General features: G+C 41.9%; 1 protein-coding gene and 1 long non-coding RNA gene across 2 annotated transcripts in view; one reads left to right on the forward strand and one right to left on the reverse strand.

Annotated features, from left to right (window-relative positions):
* Nucleotides 1–27,242, forward strand: part of LOC140520138 (uncharacterized) — a 36,272-nt gene extending 9,030 nt beyond the window's left edge. The window contains 2 exon segments of the mRNA XM_072633862.1: nt 891–2,500; nt 26,065–27,242. Of these exon segments, the coding sequence (XP_072489963.1) occupies nt 891–2,500; nt 26,065–27,021 (2,567 nt within the window). The 3' untranslated portion in view covers nt 27,022–27,242.
* Nucleotides 5,241–19,508, reverse strand: LOC140522176 (uncharacterized). Its single transcript, XR_011973243.1, has 3 exons — nt 18,251–19,508; nt 17,491–17,625; nt 5,241–12,222 (listed from the first exon to the last, which is right to left on the reverse strand). It is a non-coding gene; the product is annotated as an uncharacterized lncRNA (long non-coding RNA).
* Nucleotides 27,243–27,793: the final 551 nt, after the last annotated feature.

The raw sequence follows: 27,793 nt of genomic DNA on the forward strand, positions 1-27,793 counted from the left end.
GTAAAGCAAATATTGCAAGCAGGTGAGTCATCTGAAATTTTCTTTTTTCAGTGCATATAAAAGTTATGCTTCTAATATACTGTTGTATATTACATAGAGAATACTATTTTGCTTCTTAACAGTACATATATTAATTTGGAAATGTTTCATTGGTAGTAAAAGCTACCTATTTCTCAGCCTTCAGTGAGTCCTAATCTTTCTGGTGGTGGTTCTGGTCCAGTGTTGCTGGCTGTTGACTCATCAGAGTTGTAATTGCTCCAGGTTGGTAGGTGCCATGGCTTTTTCTTAAAATAAGGCAATAGAGAAGGTTACCACATTGATTGACTCTTCATTTCCCTTCAACTTAAAAACCCATTCTAGACTTATGAATTGGTATAATTTCAATATTTTTTGTCTCAGAGAATAGGAAGACTTAAAGGGAGGGAGCAAAAAGTCAAATATACAAAAAGAAAACAATTTTTCTTAAAAAAAGGTAGAATAAAAGTAAGTGCCATGGAGAAGGGCCTTCTAGTTCCATCGACAGAACATGTTCACTTGCAGGGTTGGTGGTCTAGTCTCAGCTGCAGGGATACTTTTCAGGTCACTCAGCCATTCTGAGTTCATGGCCTGACTTGAGGTTGTAATAAGAATGCTGGGTCTGCCAGTTTCACAGGTATTTCTGCGGATCCGATATGATTGTCTGTGAAGCTCTTTGTAAGTCAAGTTATCCTGCAAATTTGAGCTAATGGCATTTTAAGACAATCATGTTTCTGTCTTTTAAGGCTTTTTTCTTCACCTGGGAAAGGATCATGTAGATCAGTTTATTTTCTTGCAATGGAGGGCAAGGTTTCTAATTATATATCTGTATACATGTGTCTCCGTGTATATGTTTTACTGTCTGTTTTTTGCAGAAGGAATGATTAGATATGGAATCAAAGAGACTACTAAAAAGCCAAGGATTTCTGTGAAGGAAACACACCAAGAAAACCTCATGAGTGCTGGTCTCTGTGACTTCACTGAAAAACAAATCTGTGCTACAAATGATGGAATCCGCACAGGAGAAAAACTTTATGGTTGTCCTCATTGTGGGAAAAACATGAGTCAACAGTCATCTCTGATTTGCTGTCAAAAAATTCCTCCTGGAGAGAAACCACATGAGTGTCGTGAGTATGGTGTACTTTTTAGTGAACACTCATCCTTCCTTATTCGTCACAGTATTCACAGGAAGACAAAACCTCATGAATGGAATTGGTGTGGAAAGGCCGGGAGTTGCAGCTGTAGTTTTGCTGTACATCAGAGCATGGAGACTAAAGAGCAACCTTATGTATATGATAAACTTGAAAAGGCATTCTCACAGAACTCCAGTCTTACTCCACATCAGAGAATCCACAATGGTGAGAAGTCTTGTGAATGTAATCATTGTAGAAATGGATTCAGATTTAAAGGCCATGTTATTGTACATCGGAAAATCCTTTCTGGGGAGAAACCTTATGAATGCAATCAATGTGGAAAGACTTTCACAAGGAGCTCCAATCTTGCTGCACATCAGAGTATCCACACTGGAGAGAAACCTTATGAATGTAATGGATGTGGAAAGGTTTTCAGTTCTAGCTCCACTCTTGCTGTGCATCAGAGAATCCACACTGGAGGGAAAGCTTATGAATGTAATGAATGTGGAAAGGTTTTCAGTTCTAGCTCCACTCTTGCTGTGCATCAGAGAATCCATATTGGAGAGAAACCTTATGAATGCAATCAGTGTGGAAAATCTTTGAGTTCCAGCTCCAGTCTTGCTGTACATCAGAGAATCCACACTGGAGAGAAACCTTATGAATGTAATCGTTGTGGAAAGACTTTCAGAAAGAGTTCCAATCTTGCTGTACATCAGTGTATCCACTCTGGAGTGAAGCCTTATGAATGCAGTCAGTGTGGAAAGGCTTTCAGAAAGAGCTCCACTCTAGCTACACATCATAGAATCCACACTGGAGAGAAACCTTATGAATGTAATCAGTGTGGAAAGGCTTTCAGAAGAAACTGGTTTCTTACTGTACATCAGAGAATCCACACTGGAGAGAAACCTTATGAATGTAATCAGTGTGGAAAGTCTTTCAGAGACAGCTCCAAGCTTGCTGTACACCAGAGAATCCACACTGGAGAGAAACCTTATGAGTGTAATCATTGTGGAAAAACTTTCAGAGTAAACTTCCTACTTGCTGTACATCAGAGAATCCACATGGGAGAGAAACCTTATGAATGTAATAAATGTGGAAAGGTTTTTAGGCAAAACTCCCAACTTGCTGTACACCACAGAATCCACACTGGAGAGAAACCTTATGAGTGTAATCATTGTGGAAAAACTTTCAGAGTAAACTTCCTACTTGCTGCACACCAGAGAATCCACACTGGAGAGAAACCTTATGAATGCAATCAGTGTGGGAAAGTTTTCAGAGAGAACTTCAAACTCATTCTACATCAGAGAATCCATACTGGAGAGAAATCTTAAAAATGCAGTGAATGTGGAAAGGTTTTCAGTTACAGCTCCACTCTTGCTGTACATCACAGAATTCATACTGGAGAGAAACCTTGTGAATTTAGTCTGTGGAAAGGCTTTCAGAACTCAACTCGCTACCTGATGCACACAACAGAATCCATAGTGGAGAGAAACATGATGCCATAAAACTTTTTGTATACACTATCACATTACTGTACAATTTTCTTGAAAGCAAATTTGCAGAGACGTAATTTCTGAGTAATTATTTAATTATGGCCAATTAATAATTAATAAAACAATGGTCATTTAACTCTTACAAACTAAAGATGAATCATGGAGACCTTTCAACATTTATATTTCCTTAGATAAGCGGGAGGTATCTTCAGGCCTAAATCAATTCTGATTAGTTGAAACTTAATCAGAAGGAGTATTATAATGAGATTTTGACTTATTCTAATGAGGGGAGGCATGAATCTTCACTCAGTTTTGGACAAAGAAACTTATTTCCGTCCAGATCACCATGGCCTGGGGCAGTCTGGACCAGAGAGATCCACTTCCCCATAGACCTGTTTGACAAAAATACAATGGGCCAGAGTTCACCTAGAATAAAAACTCTTTAAATTTAGGTCAGATCTAAATTTTCCCAGTTGAATAAGTCTTACCCAAGATTTCATCTGATCATCAGCCCTGCCCTTCAAAGGCTGGCTGAATCACAGTGGTCAGTTTCTGAATGAGGAAATGGGGGAAGAGCTTAGTTCTAATTCAATAATTGTTTCTTTAAATGGGAGAAATATTCTTTTGTCTCACATCAGAGAATCCATTCTAGAGGACATATGTCATTAAAATAATATGAAAAGTGTAAGGGCTAAGGTCATCCCTTAATTTCCATCAGAATTCACCTGAAATAGAAACCATATTCCTTTAATGAATGGGGAAAAACATTCAGATGGACTATTGAGCTTGTTAGACATCAAAAATTTCACCTCATGAACAAGCCCTATCTGGTCTCAGGGAAGGTCTGCAACCAGAGATCATCTCATCCTTTACATCAAGGATTCCTAGTGGAGAGAAGATTTATGAATGTGCTCAATGAAGACCAGCCTTTTCCTGGAAGAGGCAGGTCACTAGATACCACATTATTCACACTACAAGGAAGTCTTATAAAAGCAGTAATGGTAGGAAGGTCATCACCTGAGGCTCTTAAATTTTTTTGTTTGTGTACTCCAATGTGTGCTTTGGAGAAATCTTCCTGGAGATAAGACTTAAGGATTTAATTAATGGGATATGGTCTTTCCCTGGAGTACAGACCTTAGCAGAGATCGTATATTTCATATAGTGCATGAAGCCCCAGAAAGAAACTGAATTTATCTCAGAAACCCCAGAGTTTCTCATGACTTCCCTAAAATATGCCATGACCCCCTAGGATGAATCTTTCCATTGGTTCCTGACTTTAGTACACTCTGCCACTCTAGGGAGATATCTTTCCTGTTCACCCTTTAAGCTGTCCTAGGCTAGCAATGTGGTTCAGCGCTCTAAAATTGGTTCTGAATCATTACTGCAAGGTTGTTTTCAAGGGAATTTGAAAGAGCATAGACAAGTGATTGCCTCACCTTGACACCTTGGTTCCAGAAGTCCTCATGGCAATATTTTCAGGAAATACTCCCTTGATAACTCAATGTTTCTTGAAAAGGACTCTTGTCTTTCCCATTCAATTGTTTTCTTCTATTTCTTTGCCATGGTCATTTAAGAAAACCTTATTTCTCCTTGATACTCTCACAAATTATGAATTCGTTTGAGGAATTCTACCTTTTCTTTCCCTTTCCTTCATTACTCAGCTATTTGTAAGGCCTCATCAAACAGCCATTTGGCTTTGTTCTTTTTCTTAAGGATATATTTAATTCTTGCTTCCTGTACAATGTTAAGAATCTCAGTCAATGGCTCTTCAGGATATTTTATCTACCAGATCTGATCCCTTAAATCCATGCATCCCTTTGAATTCCTACCTGTAGCCATGCTATTTTGATCATATCTTTAGGGTCTAATGGTTTTCTTCTATTTGAGTCTGTATTTTGCAATAATCACCTCAGGATCTGAGCCTCAGTCAGCTCCAGATCATGTTTTTCCAAATTGTGTAGAATGTCACCCCCCTCTGCCTTTTCCTTAGAAAATGTACAGTTTTATGGTTTCATAAAACTCAACAGTTTGGGCCTCTTTGGAGTCAGGGATTGGACGACTTAATTGTCACTGTCAAAGAATGGTATTCTTTGAATTTGAACTGTATATGTGCATACATTGGAAAAATCTTGCTGGAGACAAAATTTAGGACTCTAATGAACAGGATTGTGTCTTGCTCAAGACCTCATTAGATTTTGCAGCATAAGAGACCTCTGTAAACATCCAAAGTTATTTACTGTGATGAAATCTCTAAAAATAGAACTTTGCTTGCAAAATCCTGGTGTTTCTTATTATTCTTCAATAATACTCCTTTTAATTAATGTACTGTGATTTCTTCAGCTGTTCAACAGCTGATAGGTATTCACTTTGTTCTTTGCTGGAACAAAATGTTCTGGTATAAATATTTTGATAAAGCACAACAATCTGTCTAGAATGTTAAAATCATAGCTGGACAAAGTGATTGTGTAAGTCAATAATTTGGAAACTGTTTTCAACTGAATTATCATTTGAATGGCAACACATTTTTGTTTTAAGTTTTTATCATCAAAACAATAAGATTTGTTTTAAATTTGTAATGTTACTTTTGTTATTATGATGCTTCAAAACTTTATTGTTGATGAGTGCTGGAAGGGGTGGGGTGGGATCATCACAAAGACCAGTGTACCAAGGGCAGGCAGCCTGGAAGGAATTCACAGACTCAAGCATTGTTGACATCAAGGTAAACATTTATTATGCTTTTCAGAGGGCAGGAGTTCTTAGGGAACCTGCAACCTTATTAAAAGTTTATATAGGATATTCTATAGTGAAACATGTGCCAAATATGCTAAGTAGGTGCTTTGGGGTAGAATTAGGGAGTGGTTAAGGAGTGGTTAGTTCTTAAAGGAACATGCACTTTTGAGATATACTGCACAGGCATTTTACTTAGAGTTCCTCAGGAAATACCCCAAGGGGGGTGCCGTCTAAGGGTGTTCTTTTAGGCCTGAAAAATCAGTAAGTCAACTAAAGGTCTTGTCTGGCTCAGAAATGTCAGGTTACTCTCATCAAAGTCTTGTTAGACAAGGTAAACGTAAGGAAGTGTACCTATGTCTAAGTCTAGGATACGTATGATCGGTCAGTGAGTAGTCAATGTTGTCATGACCCAGTGCACAGCCCGTTCAGTCAGTGCGCGGTGGGATCAGACTGATAAGTTCTGCAGTTGCACCTGGCTGCCTTAGCAGGAAGGGAGACAGTGGTTGCTGCTGGATAGGCCTTTTCCTTGGGCTGGGGAGGAACTGCCTGGGATAGTATTTGGAGGCTATAAAGAGAAATGTGATTTCAGAATTGGGGCCCAAGTACATGTTCCCAAGCATCCCATCATTGTGATTCTGGAAATTATTGGATTAGAAATGTCACTTTTAAAAATCATACCTACTGGGTGAAGCAATTGTACCCTTAGGAAATCAACTTGTCTTTTGATCTGGATGCTACGAAATGATGAATTAAACTGTTAAAGAATGTGACTACAATGTTGAAAAACTGCTAAGTATTTAATTGGATATATTTAGTTTACAAAATGAAGATAACTTAACTTTTGGGAAAAGTGGAGAAGACATAGATACTCCTTACCTGGGGAGTTCCTTGGGGACTAATCAAATGCTTTGGGTTACAAAAGCTTATCAGCCCTGGGACAGAAGCTGCTGAAAGTTCAGGTCTTCCAATTCCCAAGTAATGAAATGTTTTACTGAGTAATTAAGTCAAACAGCCAAAGTAAGGTTTGGGGAGGGGGAGCTTGCACGTTTGTTTATTATATCCAAGTTTTGTGAGAATTTGTCTGGCAACTGATTATGAAAATTATGAAACTTCATCTCGAGTAATATGTCTGAGAATTACTACATCTTTGAAGCAACTCAGTTTCAAATTGAGTAAACCAACAAATTGAGTAAAATTGACAGGTCTTGGAATGCAGAAAATAAGAAAATGACTGCAATCCTCATTGTCCAGGCACTCTATCAGGTCAATTCCACAAGCCCTGATTGCGTGCCAGTCTCGGTATTAGATATAGGGGGTACCAAGGAAGGCCAAACAACCCTTGCCCATAAGGAGCTCACATTTAAAGGATTTGGTCAAATATTTAAGTCAACAAGCTTTTAAGCATCTGGTCTTTTCCAAGCAACTGGTAGGTTCTTGGGATTCCCATAATGTGAAAAGAAAATAGACAATTTGCAAGCAATTAAACACCACCACCACCTCCTCCCCTACACCCACACATACACCCAAACAATGCATAAATCACAAGGAGATACAGGGGGATAGGCTAATTGGCCTGGAGTCAGTCAGATCTAGCCTCAGTTTTCTCCTCCATAAAAAAAGGAATTGATAGTGTTGCAGTCTAGGTGTGCTAGGTATCCTCAAATCCAAAGGTGCAGGGTAAGGGTCCTTCTCAAAAGAATTCATCCACTCACTCAATTTCCCCACTGACACCTGGCAGACTTGAAGCCTGACTGAATGCAAGTGGACAATCTAATCGTGCCTGAAATTGACATGAAGTTGGGGAGATATTGTATCCCTGCAATATCCCTACTCTTGGTGGCAATTTCCTATAGTCAAAAGGTTTATAAGCTTAATACCAGATCTATTCAATTATAGATTACGGATAGGGGAACATCCAAGGTTGTCTAAAATTAAGCTATTAGGCATAGGACTTCAGACCAACAACAAGTTAGGGTCCTTTAATTCTTAGTAATATGTGGAGAGACAATTAGGTCAAGAGTTTGTGAAGTTAGCAACATACATATATTTGTGTCTCAGTTGGCTAATGTTTAAAAAAAATTCTTTTGTGGTCCATATTGTGAATGCTTTAAAAAGAAGTATCACCTGACCAAAAGTTTGAATTGTTTTATCTGTTATAAACTGTTAAAAATGAAAAAAAAAAAAAAGAATTCATCCACTCAGACCTTTTAGTCTAAGTATCAAGTATCATCAATAGAAGCCAGCCACCTAGTGAGTCTGTGCTGTTTGTGAAACCAATACAAGTAGGCTAGATCTGAAGAATCTGCATTTGATAAGGCTGGGACTGATACTTTTATACAGAAAGACTAGGGGAGCATCTGAATGAAATCTGACAGTGACAAGTAGCCTACGGTGGTCTGGAAGTAATGGAGAAAGGAGCCTAGATGGGATGAAGGAGTGTTAAGTAATTGAGGTAGATGAGTGGGCCAGATGCTGGGTTCCTGAAATACGTGGGGAAGTTCAAGGGCCTCTCCTTTGAGGGGTTCAGATTTCCCCATCATTGTGACCTACAGAGCAGGGTTGTTAGGGTCTGAGGAGATAATATTTGCACCTCGAACTAAGCAGGTTCTTAAAAACCCATTTGTTTCCTACGTAAAATCTATATACAAGGTAAATTGGAAGAAATAAACAGATAATGAAACAAGGAAAGCTTGAAATCAGTGAAATCAGGAGACTAAGATAAGGAAGGAGAGCATTTAAGGAATGGGTGAGGAGGGGCAGTGGTGGGAACTAGTGAACATGCAGAGTCAGGAGATGGAGATTCACGTGTGACAAACAATATGGAGGCCAATGTCACTGATCCTTAGTACATGGAGAGGAGCAAGGTGTATGACACCTAGAAAACTAGTGTCAGGAGAGAATGCAGAGCTTATGCAGATTAAAACTTGGGCTTTATTAATGCTCAAGTATAGGTTCAGGCCTCAGAAAAAACCAACATGCATGTAACTAAGGTGCTGCATCTACTCTTGTCTCTTCGCATGATAAGGGTTGCCCTAAGAGCTCTAAGTACAGCAGTGAAAATATCTAACATTCTAACTCTAACAATTCTTGTTGCTGCATCTTTAAAAAAGAATGAGGAAGATGAAGGCCTCTTCTTCCTCCTGCCTCTGACCACGTGAGGGCGCTATTGCTCTTCTCCTAGGGACAGATTGCTTCTCCTTCATTCTCAGAGAGGACCAATGACAACTTGAGGATGATGCCTTGACTTGAAAATGAATTGGATGTCATTGAGGCAGGGCCGTGCAAAGTTACCAGCCTCACTCTCCTCCAGAGCCATATGTGTCCAGTGGCAAGGCACAGATCAGGATGACTGGAGGTTGCTCCAGAGGCAGTGGGATACCTTGTCCTCTTTAAATAAAGGTCTTGCCCAGGTCTCAGTTTGTCTCAGGAGCCACCTAGCAATTTAAGGTCTGGTAAGAAATGAAGCAAAATATGGTCTCATTTGTTATTCAGAAAAAAGAAAAATAAGCAATCTGGGAGGGACAGATTCTCTCTCAGGGTTTCTTGCTGGAGCAGAAATGATTGTGAATTACATCCATCAAGACCCAAACAAGGTCCACCAGAGGCTTGGGCTGGGATGGATTCTTGGCCAGTCAGTGAGAGTCAGTGATTTGGGTTTAAGGCATAGGCATGTAGCTCCATTTGAACTCCAATGGTCTTTATCAAAGTGTGATTTCACAGAGCTCTATTTCAGGAAATTTATGGTCCACATGTAAGTGTATGATTCCCCATGGGGAAGAAGAAAGGGAAAAAGGAAGGTAGGGTGGAAGGATGAAAGGAAGGAGAAAGAAACGGCGAAGGAAGGAAAGAAGGAAGGAAGATAGGAGGAAGATAAGGGAGAATGGGTGGAAAAAAGAATGGAAGGAAGGAAAGGGAAACAGAGGAGGGAAGGAAAGAAGGAGTAATGTTGCCCAAATAGAAACAGAGGGGCCCAGCGGGGCAGCTGCTAGTACTCACAGATTAATTTTTGTTCTTCTACTCAAAGAGGACCAAAGACATAAGGCAGTTGATGGCTTTGTTTATGAGTGAATTGGATTTAAGTGAGGCAGGGCTGCACGAAGTCACCAACCCCACTCTGTCCTCTAGAGCCATCTGGATTCAGTGGCAAGATATAGATTGAGAAGACTGAAGATGGCCCTGGTTGCAGTGGCAGAATCCATTGTTTATTGATTAACTGAGTAACCCAGTAATCAAGAATCCCAGAACAGCATCCTGTTTCTGATTCCCACTGGTCATGTGATACTAATAACCTCTCTAGAATGGAGGGCCCTCCTACAAGTATACCTTGTAGAGAAATTACCTAGCTTTCTGGGAGAAGGTTTGGATTGGGAGCTTTTCACCCCAACTCTGCCTGCATAAGAGAGAAGGTTCGAAAGAGGAGAGACAGATGGATGAATGGATAAATAGACTGATCTATGTCTTTATCTATGAACTCTGACCACTGGGGAGAACAGGGGATAGAGTTTTGTGCTTAGAACGTCTGACTTCAGATCCTGCCTCATTCATTTATAGCTGTTCCCCTGTGAGCATGTCACTTAACTGCTGAGTGTCTCAGCTTTCTCATCTGTAAAATGGGAACGGTACCTCACATCTGTGTTTTCAGTTCAGAGAACCTACCCCCTAGAACCATTATGAGGACGAGATGAGACAAGGCACTCACTAAATGTTAGTTGTTATTATTAATAACAATACTGTTATTAATATGTTTTAGCTGCCATGAAACAGGCCCTGTTTGTTATTTCCATCTGCAGGACTTAGCATTCTGTTTTTGCCCATAACTTATTGACTGCTTTGTCATTTATTCCTTCACTGCTGTTGATTGATTGGAGAGAGGAGAGACCAGAGGCAGAGACTTCAACAAGAAGACTAGGATCTTCCCCTAAGAGGGAAGTGATTGGCCAGATGTGAATGGCTCATTCTCCTGCTTCCTTGTCTCTGTCTCTAAGCCAATCACTCTCTCTTTCACATAGATTGTCCCAGATCCAAGTTCTGAGAAGTGGCCAGACTTGGGAGACATCATCTCTACAGGCCTATAGCTTCTGCCTTTTTTATGTCTGGGATGGGAATGTGGGGACGGGAGCAGGCACAATGTTTGCCTCCTCAATGCGCGGCATAACTCCAGTGACCTCACGTAGGGACTGACTGATCCATTCAACTGGGTATTTCTCAGGGACCTTATCTAAAGGATTGTCCAGCCTTGGATAGACCCTGCTCACTCCCCCCTTGACTTCCTAGCTTCCCCAGTAGTGGGAGGTGTTGGGGCAGGTGAGGCACCCTGAGCTCCTGCAATCTCTGCCACATCCATAAGACTTGGAGTTCTCTCCTGGCTACAGGGAATCTAATTCTGGGGCACAGACAGAAGCCTTTCCTCATTTATCCACAACTAGTGGCAACCGTTCTTATGTCAGACACTAAACGTGAACTTTTCTATGGCCTGGGGGTTTCTGATTTGGGTACACAAAATAGGAAGCCATGTCCCCCAGGACCAACCTCAAGTGGTGTGACCTAGTCTGGCTGCAAGGATCCTGAGGTGAGGTTCATACCAGATCTGGGGCTCTTTTGCACATGGAGACCCAAGGCAGCTCTCACAAGCTCTGCTCAGGATACATGGGGCCCTCTCCCTGTCTGTCTTAGTGCTTGGTGCTCTATTTACAGATCTCCAGGGGCCAGGATGATTTCCCACTGTGAGCTTCCTCTGGCTCTTGGTGCTCTGGGCTCAGGGTAAGACATGGAAGATCAGAGAAGGAGCCTCCAGAGTAGGGGTTTTCCCTAGAAAACAAAACAAAACTAAACTAAACCTATGTTTCCCTTGATGCAGTGGGTTAAGAAGTTTAAGTGCAGCAAAGGCACATGGGCTGACAGGCATGACCAGGCCACACAATAAAAAATACAAATAAAAAATAGCTGTGAGGTCTGTGGGAAAACACGGCTCATGTCAGGCCTCGATAACAAATATGGTTGATAGTCAGAAATTTGGGAATTCATGGTTTTCCATAAAATTGTTTTGTTCTTACATTTTAACATGGTCATTCATTCATTTGTCTTGATGTAATTCTTGTTTCTTCTTAGACTCCAGTGGGAATTGTACCAATACAGTATCTAGACTCTCTGTATAGATTTCCAGGAGAAGGGGTCACCATTCTCTGCAAAGCCAGTGAGAGCCTTACTCAGAAGGACATGGTTTGTTTGGCTTTGTTTTTTACGCGAATGATTAAACTGGTACCAGCAGAAACCTGACCAAACCCCCAGGCTCCTCATCTACAGGGTAACCAGGGTGGTACAAGGAGTGCCTGCCTCCTTCAGTGCCAGTAGGTGTGGGGCCGATTTCAAACTCAACATCAGCAGGCTGGAGCCTGAAGATGGTGCAGGTCATTACTGTCAGCGGTCCAAGATCTCCCCATTCCCATAGTGCTTCAGCCCTGAACAAAACCCTCCCCAGGCTGTTCAGAGGATTCAGTTCAGAGCAGCAGCTGCTTCCTTGTGGGTCCTCAGGGCAGAGCGGACCTTGCTTTCTGGGCAGACTCCCATCTGCTAGGGCTTCCCCTTTGCTGCCCCTGGCCCATCAGCTCTCGTTGTCCTACCAGAGGCATCACATAGACACTCTTGTAGCCAACGTGAGTTGGAGATAGCACAGACTGCTGGGAAACACCATGGCATAGATTTGCTGAGAGATGAAGATCATTTGAAACCTTTTATGTCACATCAATAGACTTTCTCTTCTTGTGGGCTCCAGTTCAAGTTGCAGAGCCCTATAGTGCTTCACTGTGAGTCGGAACGCATCACTCATTCTCTGTTTCCCTCATTTTCCTCACCTGTAAAATGGGGATAATAGCAGCATCAGGTTGTTGTGAGAATACAATAAATTTAGATTGGTAAAGCAATTGGCACAGTGCATGGCCCAGAGTAAATGTTACATAAAGAGGTATTGCCTTTGCTTTCTCATTTTCATTCAGTACTGGTGCAGTTTACAAAGCACTATAAATATCTTCTAGGTTGGATTTCCTGGTAGTTGTGTGAAGCTAAATGTTTAAGGGGAATCAGGCCCTTCCTCAATGATTTGGAATCCTTGGTTCTGGTCAAGAGCCTATGAATGTCAGGGCACTGACACTTCTTGTAGTTGAGTAACTTAAATCTTACTGTCCAGTCACTTTCTCATTCACACATTCATTCATTCATTCATTCATTCATTCATTCATTGTTTCAATTGTGACTAACTGACTGGAGAAAGGAGAGACAGGAGACAATGAGCACAAATATGGAGCCATTGTCATCCCCCAGGAGAGGAAAGATTAGCCATAAGGGAAAGTACTCAGCCTCCAGCCTCTCAGTCTCTGCCTCTAAACCAGTCTCCCTCAACTCTGTGGTCTCCCTTTGGCACACAGATTGACCCATATTCACCTTCCCAGTAAAGGCACAGACAGACATGGGATGGAATATATCTCTAGGACTATATTTTCTCCCTTATGGGGTATTTGTTGAATGGGGCAATGGAGACCAGGATGGACATAGTCTTTCACTCCACAAAGTTCAGGACAACCCTAGTAACCTCATCCAGTCAATGACAGGATCCATTTATCTCAGAGTGACATTTTCCTAGGTTTTTCTCATGGGCCCTGCCTAAGACCCGTTCAGTCTCAGCTAGACCCTCCTCATTGCCTCCTTGAATTCACACATTCTCCAGAGACTAGTGGGGCAGGAAGAGGAAGAGAGGAAGGTGGGGAACCCCCAAAGCCTTCAAACTGTGAGTTTCTGCCCTCTCTGCCTCCTCCTCAGAGCTTGGAGCTTTCTCTTGGTTTCAGAGAATTGAATTGTGGGGGACAGAGAGAAGAATCTCTTTGTTATCTCTAATCAAATGCAGTGATTCCTCTAGCAGTCATTAAATATGAACTTGTCCATGTTTCTAAAGTCCCAATTCAAAATTCAAGAAATAGGAAAAATAAGTCTCCAGTGTTTGTGTTAGCCAGAATGTCTTCTTTTAAGGTTAATTTATTTTTAGTTTTCAACATTCTCTTCCATAAGTTTTAAATATTCTGCCCTTTCTTCCCCTCCTCCCTCCCCAAGATGGCATCCAAGGTGATATAGACTCTACACGTACATTCCTATTAAACATACATATTTTCATATGAATCATGTTGCATAGAAGAATTAGAATGAATGAGAGAAACCATGAGAAAGAAAAAGATAAAACAAAACAAAAAAGAAAATAGTCTACTTCACTCTGCATTCTGACTCCATAGTTCTTTCTCTGGGTGTGGATGGCGTTTACCATCGTGAACCTTTGGAGTTGTTTCAAGGCCTTGCCTTGCTGAGAAGGACTAAGTCTATCAAAATCAATCATCACACACTGTGGCTGGTTCTGTTAACAATATTCTCCTGCTTCTGTTCACTTGACTCAGCTTCAGTTCATATAAATCTTTCCCGGTTTTTCTGAAGTACACCTCTTCTTCATTTCTTATAGTACAATAGCATTCCGTTAAATTCATATACCATATCTTGTTCAGTCATTCCCCAGTTAATGGGCCTGCCCTCAATTTCCAGGTCTTGGCCATCACAAAAAGAACTGCTATAAATAATTTTGTACATGAGGGTCCTTTTCCCATTTGTATGATCTCATTGGGATACAGCCCGAGAAGTGGTATTGCTGGGTCAAAGGGTACACACATTTTTGGAGCCCTTTGGGCATGGTTCCAAATTGCTGTCCAGAATGGTTGGTCAGCTCACAGCTCCACCAAAAATAATTTAGTTTGTAAACTCTCCCTGCTCAAGATATAAAAAGTTCCTCCTTTCTGCCCTCCCAGGGCTCTGAGTGCTCTCTCTGCAGGTGTCTAAAGGCCAGGATGGTCTCTCCATGGCAGCTCCTCTGACTCCAAGTACTCTGGGCTCAAAGGAAGACACAGTAGAGCAGTGAAGGGTTTAGAAGACCATAGGATACAAGGGATTAAAGACTTGATGACCCCTCAATCCAGTGGGTGAGCAAGCTTAGGCTCCACAGAAGCAGATGGGGGCAGACCAGCATGACCAGCACCAGGTTACAAACATTGGGAGGTCTGTAAGAAAGAAGGCTTCTGTCTCATGTTGACAGCCAAAAACACTACTTGCACATTGCTTGCAATTCTCCAGAAAAATCTTCTTGTTCCTACATTTTGACTTGGATATTGACTTATTTCTGTCTTCTACTTTTGTTGGTTTCCTAGATTCCCAAGGAGCGATTATGATGACTGAGTCTCCAGGATACTTGTCAACATCTCAAGGAGAGACAGTCATCAGCAGCTGCAAGGCCAGTGAGAGTTTAAATAAATTTGGTATTGTCTACTTTAATAGGTACCAGCAGAAGCCTGGCCAAGTCCCCAGGCTCTTCATCTACTTGGCTACCAGCCTGGCAACTAGAGTGCCTTCCTGGTTCAGTGGCAGTGGGTCTGACACAGATTTCACTCTCACCATCAGCAACCTGGAGCCTATGAGGATGCTGCAAATTATTACTGTCTGCAGTCTAGGCTCTCCCCATTCCCATAGTGCTTCAGCCCTGAAGAGAAACCTCCCCAGGCTGTTCAGGGCATTCAGTTCAGAGCAGCTTCCTCTCTGGTCCCCAAGGCAGAGCAGACCCTGCTCTCTGGGCAGCCTCTCATCTCCCAGGGCTTACAGGGCTCCTCCTTCTAACAAAGCCTTGTCAATCACAAACGCTGTCTCCACAGCCAAGGCAGAGTGAAGGTAGCACAGGCCCCTGGTAAACAAAGGGGAAAATCCAAGCAGGGGAAATGCTGACACTTCAAATCCATTGATCTCTTTTCCTCCACAAGATATTTTTTTTTCTTATTTGGAGATGAAGTTTATGGGAAGGAGGCTTTGTTCTTGTTCTCTGTGGCAAATAATAGAAAGTTGTTGGTTGCTGGTGTTCAGCTGTGTCTGACTCTTTGTGATCCCACTTGGGATTTTCTTGGGAATTGTCCTGGAGTGGTTTGCCATTTCCTTCTCCAGCTCATTTCACCGATGAGGAAACTGAGGCAAATAGGGTTAAGTGATTTACCCAGGGTCACCAAGCTAGGAAGTATCTAAGGTCACATTTGAACTCAGGAGTACGAGTCTTTTGGATTCCAGGCCCAATGCTCCATCCACTGAGCCACTTGTGTGCCATGATACAGACTAGATTCTTTTCTCTTGAGTCCTGGTCACACTGGGCTCACAGGGCAGGCTTCATTATGACCTGAGCCTGACCAGAAGCCCAGGTGAATGCCTTGACTCACCTAGCCAGTGTCCAGTGAGAAACTCATCATTTCCTGCATCTGGAGATCAATGGCCTTATGGGCTAACTCAGGGTAATGTGTATACCAGGAGGGTTAGAGCATACCTCCCAGCAGGCATGTTGGGAGTTCCTTATAGAGCTGGTGGCAGGGTCACACCCATTCACTGGCTATCTCTGTGAGGTGTCCCTGATTGTATTTTCTGACCCAAGGAATCTTTAGTGGTATGAAGGCCCAAGGCCCTGTCCATTCCCTTTAGGGCCAAGAACACACATATGTATTCACTACCAGTCCTCTACCTTCTAGTCAGCCTTTATAAGTGAAAGGAAGAGGAGATTGGCTCAACTCCTACATTCTTCTCAGTGGGGTCTTGGGTCCCCACACTTGCAATGTTCCCAGACTCTTTCCTTCACTCTCGTGGCCCCGACTCCAGCAGGGGGCTTACATGAAGTACAAGGATTTGCTTACATTGAATTTCTTTACATAAAGTCTCTTACATGTGAGAGTTTTCTTACATGAAATGAAGCTATGGGAAAGCCTAGAGAAAGGCTGATGTGGAAAAACATTCATATGGAAAGTGAGCCATGGGCAGCCAGGGAAAGCAGATTTCCTCTAAGAGTGGGGCCTTGAGCTCAGCTTTAAAGAACAGTATGTATTCTCAGAGTCAGAGGAGTGTAGAGAGTGTTTTTCAGGAATAGGGCACAGCCTGGGCAAAGTTGTGGAGATAGGAGGTGAAATATCATTTGTGATGAAGAGCAAGACAATTCTTTATTTTGGATTGTAGAAGAAATAAAGGAGTGTATCATGTAATTAATCTGGAAAGGGATGCTGAATTTGATGGCAAAGACTTCAAATGACAGAATGCTTTGGATTTTGTCCTAGAGACCCAAAGAAACCATTCCAATTTAATCAATCAGTCTGTCGATAAACGTTTATTAAGCACTTCCATGTTCCAGGCACATGAGGAGTTCTATGGTTAGTTGTTGAAGGACCAGAGACACTCAGGGCTTGATCTTGTATTTCATTTGACATATAGATACTTTCAGAGGACTTGGGGGAAACCACTTTTTTGTCTTCTGGTCCACTAAAATAAAAATCTTTTCTAAATTACCAAATAAGGATGAAGGAATGAGAAAGACTGAAGGAAGCAGCAAGAATTAGGAAGGAGTCTTAACTCTGAAGGTACCATCACAGCAGGAAGCTGAAATGGGGGTAGAGGGCTGAGGCTCCAGCAGCCAAATGGCTTTCCATCAGTTGGCCATCCATTATCTGGTCCAGCATCCCATCATCTAGACCTAGACACCTCAAAGGCTCGTACTACTTTATAGAACAAAGCTTCCTTCCCTAGAAATATGTTTCAGATATCTTGTGTGTGTACAACTGTCTCTTATATTCACTGAGACTGACATCTCAGACCCCGCCACAATAGCCCCAGGAAGGGGACTTGCACTCTCTATACCTCTCTGTGATTCTCCATTGAAACTCCTTGCACTGAATGTGTAAATTAAAAAGAAGGGCAATATTTTGAGTCTCACATTCAAACCTCAGATCCTTGAACTTCCAGACATGCCATTCAGTAAAACTGGTTCCACTGAGAAATCCCCCCATTTCCATCCTCCAACTGTGGGGTAGAACCAATGATAGGACCTCATGGAGAGGGATAAGAGGAAGAATTTTAGGAAAAGAGGCAGGGCTGATTCCCCTGGATGTCGCTCCCTACTTTAATGTAGACATTGGCTCATTATCTCCTCTTCTAACCATGACCAGTGCCATGATATAGAGCCTTATCCTTTAGTGTTCATCCAGCAGTTCACTTACCTGGAGAGTTCCCTAGAGACTTACCAGAAAGATTACTTTCCTTTTTCTGTCATCCCTTAGGAAACTTCATTTTATCCCCTCAGAACACAGGACCATCACAATTGAGAGTGACCATCACTGACTCTCATGAGACTTCCAGTGTGCGAGTTTAGAAGAACACTGTGGAATGAGGCAAATTTTGTTGGAATACATGCGAATAGGCGATAAACAGGGTGAAATATTTGGGAAAGATGAATTTGGAAGTTCAGTGGAGTAGGACCCATTGGCTGTTGATGTCTGCTAATCTTCAATGCCCTAGTTTTCTCTCCATTGCTTTAGCTAAAGTGTAATTTGCCTTTTTTGGAGACTGCTGTTTTCCATGATCCATGACCACCTGGGATCTCTGGGAGATTATAGATATTTAGAAAGATGGGTTTTAGTGGCAAGAATGAACTCTGCATGAAAGTACCCACATTCAATCCAGGCAATTCTCATCTCAGTCCTGGGAGCCACTTAATAAGATCCTTCATTTTCAGTTGATTCATGTGGAAAAATGAGAGGAAGAGATGCTCTAAGTGGATGTTCAATTCCTTTGATGTACTCTGTAGTCCACACGTTGCACAACAATAGGTCCCTTCCCAAACTCCACTTGATGGCTTCAGAGTGATTATCATTAGTAACTGTTGCTCTTTCCCTTCCCCCTGGATTGACTTCTATTTTTCCTATTGCTCATTAAAGGGGCCATTCCCTGTTTACTTCTTAAAGAGGCCTCTTCACTGAATGGGCATTACCTCACTGTGAGTACCTGAATAGACCAAGGTTTCCTAGTGCATCCTGGGCCTTCTCCAGTCATCCTGATGAATATCTGGTCACTGGATCCAGATGGCCCTGGAGAGGACCTTACACAGCCCTACCTCACTGAAAACAAAGTCAAGTGGAGTTATGTCATCATTTGTCTGATGCAGTGGTTTTCTTTGAAAATGAAGGACAAAGACAGACAGACAGTACCTTTGATGCAGAGTGAGGGATGGAGAGAGAGAGGTGATAGAGCAATGGTGTAGGGAAGCTCTGTGAGATGATTAGGCTTGTGGATGATATCCCTGGGGGACTTCTGTACCTGGGGTGAACATTGGAAGCCTGGGAAGAGGACAGGGAGGAGAAGAGAGGTCATTCTAGAAGGTGGAGGGCAGGGCAGGGTGGGACTCTTTGGATCAGGAGGACGTACCCTGAGCAGGTTGGCTGGAAGCAGAAGCACTAGAAGCTGAGTGCTCTCTGCCTTCTAGGAGCCATCTCTGCATAGGCAGGTGTCAGGTAGGTCTGAATGAGGGCCCCTTCCCATACCACACTTGTGCTGGCTGCCATCTGCATTGGACTTCTTCTTCCCCCTCTGACCTCTTGGTGAGTATCCTTCAGCTATGCCAGGAGCAGGCTTTCCTGCTGGTCCTGGCTCCCTGTCAATTATCCAGGCTCCCTGCTCCATCCCAAAGTTCCTAGGGTGCCATCTCTAGTTTTATCTTTGGGTCACAATTGCCTGACCCACATATCTCCCCCACAGTATCTGATGGAGGCAGGGCTCTGGGCTGGAATCAGTGAGGTTCTGATTGGTCTCATCCCTTCTAGGGTCTCAAGCCCCTTCTTCCTCTTGGGTCTCTGTGGGAGTATGGAGGAGGGGTATAAAGTCAAAGGGAAAGAATTAGAGTGGGTGGCAAGTCTTCTTCCTGTCCAGGTCAAGCTGTCTTCCAAACCTGACCCTCCCTGTTGTCCTCAGATATTGGTAGGGGTCTTACCCTTGAGGGCAACATCAAGTGACTCCTGTGAGACTTCATTTTCTATAATTTGGAGCAGGTCAGCATCCAGCCTAGGAAGAAAAGGCAAGAACAAAGTTCCTCCCTCTGCCATCCTTGTCTTATCCCTCCCCAGCTCATTCTGCAGAAGACCAAAGTTTGAAGCCAGAGAGAATGGATGCTAGGACCCAGAAACGCTCATAACAGGGCCGGCAGCCCATCCACAGAGCAGACCAGCATCATCAAAGATGGAATCCAAGAGAGCCAAGGGAGCTTCATCCCCTTAGACCCAGGTTGGCCTTTGCAGTGCTGTCAGCAGAGCATTAATGGCCCTCCTGCTTCTTCTCATTTCCTCCTGCCTCAGGCCACACATATCTTCCCAGGGCTCTCTGAATCCCTCTCATTTACCGTATCTTAGTGTAAGTCAAGAAGCATTTAGGAAGTGGCTGCTCTGTGCCCAGCACTGTGCTAACCTCCTGGGGATGCAGAGAAAGGTTAAAAGTATAACAGGCCCTGCCACTTATGTGTTGATGGTATAATTGGGAGGAAACATCTCATCAGCTGTGTCCAAACCAGCTCTCTGCAGTATGGATGGGAGGCACCTGAGAGGGAAGGCTCTGGCACTTTCTTAGACCATTAAAAGCTTGTTTTCAGAAGGTGAGATTTTAGCTGAGATATGAAGGAAGCCAGGAGGCCCAGGTAAAGAGAGAGGACATTCCAAGCATGAGAGACAGCCATTGGAAAGGCACAGACCAAGGAAGGTCAAGGATCAGCCAGGAGGCCAGTGTCCCTGGTCAGAGAGGAGAAGGAACCAAAGTGTAAAAGAAGGGAAGTTAAGGGGCTTGTTTTATGGTGTACACTGTGTGCTAGGAGCCATATAAATATTATCAGATTTGATCCTGTTGGGAGAATTTCCTCAGGATCCTTGTTAGGGACAGCCAGAGTAAGGGAGCATAGATTACATACAGACAGTAAACGCTGGTTTATTTATCCACTCAACAGTGTGACACATTTCAGATTGAACTGTATGTCTCAGAGTTGCACAGAGGATATAGAGACAGTCTCTCCTCCTGAGTGACATGACCCACACTTTGGGTACGATATGTGAGGTCTTTTAGGCAGGCTTCCAAAGAAGTTTTGGGTATGATCAGGTTGGGGAACAAAGCTAGGGAAAGGGGTATTTGTGTGTGTATATACATATGTATATGTATACATATGTATGTAGGTATATATGTACATCTTTGTGTGTGTATACACATATACACATACATACATTCATAAAGATAGATGTAGATTCTGTATATGTGTGTGTATAAAATTATTGTAATAATAATATTGTTATAGTATTCATTTCAACATTAATGATATTAATAACTGAGTAGTATTTTTCCCAATTATACATCCAGACAATTTTCAGCATACTGTTTCACAAGATTTTGAGTTTCACATTTCTCTCTCTCCTTTATGCCCTCACCTCTTCCTAAAATAGGAAGCCATTTGATATAGGTTATACATGTGCTATCATGTAAAACAAATTTCCCTATTAATCATAGTTGGGAAAGAAGCAACATATCGTAGGGGAAAAAATGCAAAAAATAATAAAGGGAAAGAAGTGTGCTTGGATCTGCATCCCAAGTCCATCAGTTCTTTACCTGGCTGTGGATAGGATTTTCCCTCTGGAGTCCTTTGTAATTGTCTTGGATCACTGTGTTGCTGAGAAGAGCTGACATTCATAGTTAGAAATCACACAATTTTGCTGACAGTGTGTGCAATGTTTTCCTTGTTTTGCTCATTTCACTTTGCATCAGTTTGTACAAATTTTTCCAGGTTTTTCTGAAATCTGACTTTTCATCATTTCTTATTGCAGAATAGTACTCCATTGCATTCATATGGCACAGCTTCTTCAGCCATTCTCCAATTGATGGACATCTCAATTTTCAATATTTTCCCAACCACAAAAAAGGTTCCTGTTAAGATTTTGGTGCATGTATGTCCTTTTCCCTTTTTGATGATCTCCTTGGAATATAGACCTAATAGTGGTATTGCTGAATGCAAAGGTATGTACAGGTTGGTTGCCTTCAGGAATAGTGTCAAATTGTTCTCCAGAAAGTTTAGATCAGTTCATAACTCCACCAACAGTGTATTAGTATTCCAATTGTCTCACATCCTCCCCTACATTTATTGTTTTCCTTTTTTATAATATTACCTAATCTGATACGTGTGAGATAGTACCCAGAAATGGTTTTTATTTGAATTTCTTTAATCAAAAGTGATTTAGAGCATTTCTTCATGTGCTCATAGATGATTTTGATTTTTTCATCTGAGAACTGCCTGTTCATATCCTTTGACCATTTACCAACATGGGAATGACTTGTAAATTTGACTCACTTTTCTATGTACATGAGAAAGAGGTCTTTATCAGAGACACTTGCTTTAAAGATCGTTTTACATTGTTCTGTTTTCATTGAAAGGTATATTTTTTAGCAAAAGGAAAAATATGTTAATATACAGTTATAGTGAGAAAGGTCAGTTAAAAAGGCCTTTAGTATAACTACTTATACTAGTCCAAAGAAAACATTAGCTGCTTGATTAGTCAGGTAGTTAAGCAAGATTTGCTGATCCCTTTGTGCCATCTTACATACAGTAACAGGACAGGAAATGAGTCTATGAGTTTTCTCTAAGATTGGGGGAAGGGAGGTACTGAAAGGGACATTCTTTACATTGATATAGGTAAATCATCTAATAGAATCAGTTATATTTTCTCAAAAATTCCATTTTGAAAACCCTCATGAACTTGGTATATGAAAGCCTCACTGGTGAGAATTGGTGGATATGAGTAGAAAAGCTGTGATCATCCTTCCCAGAGTTAAAGGAGGAAAGAGATTGGCAGGGGCTGGGATAACACTAACTAGAAAGCAACAGTCAGGAGATAAGGGTTGGGCTGGTTGAGAGACGTCCCCAGTCAGGAAGTCAGGCCTCTGGGTCAGCACCAGGGGGCTGAGGGAAGCAGGAATCATGGCATGAAGGTGACATCAAAGACCACTTGTCATGCTTAGAAGACTAGTCAGTTAGAGTAGAGGTAGGTTTTCTGACCTCTCTGACATCCTGGATCATACTTGACTGGGACCTGCAAGCCCAGCCTTGTATTTCTAGATGATAGTTATCTCAACTCAAAAGGTTACTTCTTTCAACCAGGGGGTCTGACAGGAAGAGGAGTCCAAGGCAAAAGTTGTCTAGAAAGGTACAGTAGGTGGAAAGCAGAAGAAATCCCAAGAGTGTCAGTGGGCCAACCTCTTGCTCTGCAGGTTCAAGAACCCCTCTCTACCTCAGTCCTTAGGCCCCAGGATCATCCTGTTCCTGCATTCCACTCTCATGGCCAGAAACTCAGGCTGCTGGCTTCCTCTCTGTCCCTATTTCGTCTCCATCAGCTGTAATGCCATGATCATGGGAAGGACCCTTCTTCTGCCTTGCCCTTGTCCTGGTGTATCAACTTAAACCCCAGGGCTCAAATTCTACCTGGGCTAAAATGGAAAAGATTGGTTTCCAATGAGAGCTCCTCTTCCCTCATCTGTCCATCCCCTCCCAGTCTCCCTTTTTCATCCTTCTGTGATGAAAAGAACCCTTCTCCTCCTGAATGGAAAGTCTGCCACAATAAAACTTTGGCAGTCCATTAACCCAAAGGAGTGGGCCCTGCATTTGGAGGTCCCAGTAGCAAATGGCTTTAGGGAAAATTGAGATACTGCATGATATACCATTTGTAACTGCAAATCTGTCATTCATAAAACTTTGTCCTAAATGAAATTCGTACGCAGTCTCCTTAAAAGTCACATGTGTTCTCCTCTTAGGATACTTGTGATGTTTGACCCTTCTTAGGGAAATTATTCCTTCATGCAAATACACTTATCTTTGGGCAATGAGGCAATATTTTTAGAGATTATAAAGATAAGGGTTAAAAGGATCATTGAATCCTTTGGTTCCTGAATGCAATCAGTCTAGAGTGTCCAAATGATGAAGGGATAAAGTGGTTTTGTATGTCAGATAATTCAGAAATGTGTTCAGCTGAATTGATGTTATTTGGTTGACAAGTTGATACTTTTGTATTATTATTATTATCCTAACATTTCTTTTATTATAATTTTTTTCTAATTTAAAAAATAAATCCTAGAGGTTTATCCCATTGTATCCCTAGGGAATGAACTCCTCTTTTCAACTTGATGCTCCCAAATCATGAATTAAGCTGACAGAGTATGTGATTGTAATGTTTCAAAAGTTATGTATACAATTTGACTTCTGAAATATCATATTCCACGCCCTTTGATCCCTTAATGTAGAAGCTGCTAGATCTTGCGTTATCCTGATTGTATTTCCACAATACTTGAATTGTTTCTTTCTAGCTGCTTGCAATATTTTCTCCTTGACCTGGGAACTCTGGAATTTGGCCACAATGTTCCTAGGAGTTTCTCTTTTTGGATCTCTTTCATGCGGTGATCTGTGGATTCCTTGAATAATCATTTTGCCCTCTGGTTCTAAAATCTCAGGGCAGTTTTCTTTGATAATTTCATGAAAGATGATGTCTAGGCTCTTTTTTGATCATGGCTTTCAGGTAGGCCCATAGTTTTTAAATTGTCTCTCTTGAATCTATTTTCCAGGTCAGTTGTTTTTCCAATGAGATGTTTCACATTATCTTCCATTTTTTCATTCTTTTGGTTTTATTTTGTGATTTCTTGGTTTCTCATAAAGTCATTGGCCTCCATCTGTTCCATTCTAATTTTGAAAGAACTATTTTCTTCAGTGAACTTTTGAACCTCCTTTTCCATTTGGCTAATTCTGCTCTTGAAAACATTCTTCTCCTCATTGGCTTTTTGAACCTCTTTTGCCTGTTGCGTTAGCCTATATTTCAAGGTGTTATTTTCTTCAGCATATTTTTGGGTCTCCTTTAGCAAGGTGTGGACCTACTTTTCATGCTTTTCTTGCATCTCATTTCTCTTCCCAGTTTTTCCTCCACCTCTCTCACTTGATTTTCAAAATCCTTTTTGAGCTCTTCCATGGCCTGAGCCCATTGGGTGGGCTGGGACACAGAAGCCTTGACTTCTGTGTCTTTCCCTGATGGTAAGCATTGTTCTTCCTCATCAGAAAGGAAGGGAGGAAATACCTGTTCACCAAGAAAGTAACCTTCTATAGTCTTATTTTTTTTCTCTTTTCTGGGCATTTTCCCAGCCAGTGACTTGACTTCTGAGTATTCTCTTCACACCCACTTTGCCTCCAGATCCACCCAGCCAGAGCTTGGGGTCTGAGATTCAAATGCTGTTTCCCAGCCTTAGGTCTTTCGGCGGGGGCGGGGCTGCTGTTCAGTGTGAGATTAAGTTCAGGTGCTCGGGTGGGGGCAGGGCCATCACTCAGGGCTCAGTTCCCTCAGGGGGTTTATGCAGAGACCTTCAACAATGGATCCAGGCTCCAGACTGCTTGGGGAGCCCCAGTCTGCTCCCGTCTCTGCTGCTGCCTCCCGAGGGGGCCTGAGTTATGGGGGGACCCCACTCCCCTCTTGGCAAGCCGAGAAGACACTCTCACCAACCTTTTGGGCCCGTGGGTGGAGGGACCCATGTGACCTCTGGAGATTCTGTTCATGAAGCCTGCTCGGATCTGCTCCTCTTGGTGCCACATGGCCAAGGCAAGGCTGGGCTCGGCTCTGGGTCTGCAGTGGATGGACCTTTTGCGAGAGGTTTTCAGGGCTCTCTGGAACAGAAATCTTGTCTGCTCCGTTGTTCTGTGGCTTCTGCTGCTCCAGAATTTGTTGGGAGTTCTTTTTTACGGATATTTTATGGGCTGTGGGTTCGGAGCTAGCATATGTGTGTCTTTCTACTCTGCCATCTTGGCTCCGCTCCCCTAATTTCAATATTTTTGTGTCTCAGGTAATAGGAAGACCCAAAGAGAGGGAGAAAAAAGTGCAAAAATAAAACCTTATTTCTTTAAAAAAGTTGAAAAAAGTAAGTGCCATGGAAAAGGGCCATCAAGTTCTGTGGACAGAGCATGCCCAGTTGCAGGGTGGGTGATCTAATTTCACCTGCAGGGATACTTTTCAGGTAACTCAGCCATTCGGAGTTCATGGCCTGACTTGAGGTTGTAGCAGGAATGCTGGATCTGCCAGTTTCTGAGGTGTTTCTGAGGATCCAATGTGATTGTCTCTGAAGGTCTTTCCAAGTCAAGTTATTCTGCAGAGCTCTTCAAGCAGTGGCATTTTCAAACATTGTAATTGTGTCTGTTTAACTTGGAAGACTTTTATCTTTACCTGAAGAAGTATCATGTAGATCAGTTTACTTTCTTCCAGTGGAGGGGAGTGTTTATAATTGTGATGTGTGTACCTGTGTCTCTGTAAATATGTTTCACTATTTGTGTTTTTGCAGAAGGAATGATTAGACCTTGAATGAAAGAGACTACTGAAAAGCTAAGTATTTCTGTGAAAGAAACACACCAAGAAAACCTCATGAGTGATGGTCCCTGTGACTTCACTAGGAGACAGATCTGTGCTGTATTTCAGAAAGATCACCCTGGAGATAAACTTTATGGTTGTCATCACTGTGGGAAAAACATGAGTCAACAGTCCTCCCTGATTTACTGTCCAAAAATTTGTACTGGAGAGAACCCACATGAGCTTCATGAATGTGGTGTACATTTTCGTGAACACTCATCCTTCCTGATTCATCACATTATTGTCAGTGAGAGGCAACCTCCTGAATGCAATAGGTGTGGAAAGGCTGGGAGTTGCAGCTGTAGTCTTGCTGTACATCAGAGCATTGAGACTGGAGAGGAACTTTATGAATATGATAAACGTGGAAAGGCATTCCTACAGAGCTCCAGTCTTACTCAACATCAGAAAATCCACAATGGTGAGAAAGCTTATGAATGTAATCCCTGTGGAAATGCATTCAGATTTCAAGGCCATCTTATTCTACATCAGAAAATCCATATGGAGAAACTTTATGAATGTAATCAATGTGGAAAGGCATTCACAAGGGGCTCCACTTTTGCTGCACATCAGAGAATCCACACTGGAGAGAGACTATGTGAATGTAATCGATGTGGAAAGACTTTCAGGTCTAGCTCAGATCTTGCAGCAGATCAGAGAATCCACACTGGACAGAAACCTTATAAATGTAATCAATGTGGAAAGGCTTTTACGGTCAACTACCAACTTACTGTACATCAGAGAATCCACACTGGAGAGAAACCTTATGAATGCAATGAATGTGGAAAGGCTTTCAGAGAAAGCTCCAAACTGATCCTGCATCAGAGAATCCACTCTGGAGAGAAACCTTATGAATGTAATCAATGTGGAAGGACTTTCAGACAAAACTCCCAGCTTACTTTACACCAGAGAATTCACAGTGGAGAGAAACCTTATGAATGTAATCAATGTGGAAAGGCTTTTAGGGAGAATTACCAACTTATTGTACATCAGAGAATCCACACTGGAGAGAAACCTTATGAATGTAATCAATGTGGAAAGGTTTTCAGAGACAGCTCAAATCTTGCTGTACATCAGAGAATCCACAGTGGAGAGAGATCTTATGAATGTAATCAATGTGGAAAGGCTTTTAGGGAGAACTACCAACTTTTTGTACATCAGAGAATTCACACTGGAGAGAGATCTTATGAATGTCATGAATGTTGAAAGACTTTCAGAGAGAGATCCAAACTTAGTCTACATCAGAGAATCCACACTGGAGAGAAAGCTTATGAATGTAGTCAATGTGGTAAGGCTTTCAGAACTAGACTTCCTAGTTGCTGCACATAATAGAAATCACACTGGAGAGTTGTATAATATAATTGAACCTTTTATATACACTCTCACCTTATTATACAAATCTGATGAAAGCAAATTTGAGGAGACATCATTTCTGGGTAATTATTTAATTATGGCTTGTTTATAATTTATAAAACAATGGTCATTTAGCTATCTCTTACTAACCAAATAGGAATCATGGAGACCTCTCAAAACTTGTATTCCCTTAGCTAAGTGGGAGTTACCTATAGGCGTAAATCAATTCTGATTACTTAAATCTTAATGAGAATGAGTATTATGAGATTTGAACTTATTCTAATGAGGGACTAGGTGGGAGGGGCCTGAATCTTGACTCAGTTTTGGACAAGGGGTCCTCTTTCTAGCCAGATCACCATTACTTAGTGCAGTCTAGACCAGAGAGGTCCAATTCCCCTCAGAACTGTTTCACTAAAATGCAATAGGCCAGAATTCACCTATAATAAAATCTCTTTACATTTTGTTCTGATCTAAATTTTCCCAGGTGAATAAGTCTTGCCCAAGATTTCATCTGATCATCAGCCCTGCCCTTGAAAGACTGACTGAATCACCTACACTGGCCAGTTTCTGAATGAGGAGATGGGGAAACAGCTTAGTCCTAATTGAATAATTATTTATATGGGAAAAACATTCTTTTCTCCCACATCAGAGAATCTGTTCTCGAAGACATATGTAATTAGTCAGTTAAAATGAGAAGTACTATGTAACCATTACTTTAAGGGTAATGAATTAATAATAAGTGTATGCA

Source organism: Notamacropus eugenii, chromosome 1 (assembly GCF_028372415.1).
Source record: "Notamacropus eugenii isolate mMacEug1 chromosome 1, mMacEug1.pri_v2, whole genome shotgun sequence".
Classification (NCBI taxonomy): Eukaryota; Metazoa; Chordata; class Mammalia; order Diprotodontia; family Macropodidae; genus Notamacropus; species Notamacropus eugenii.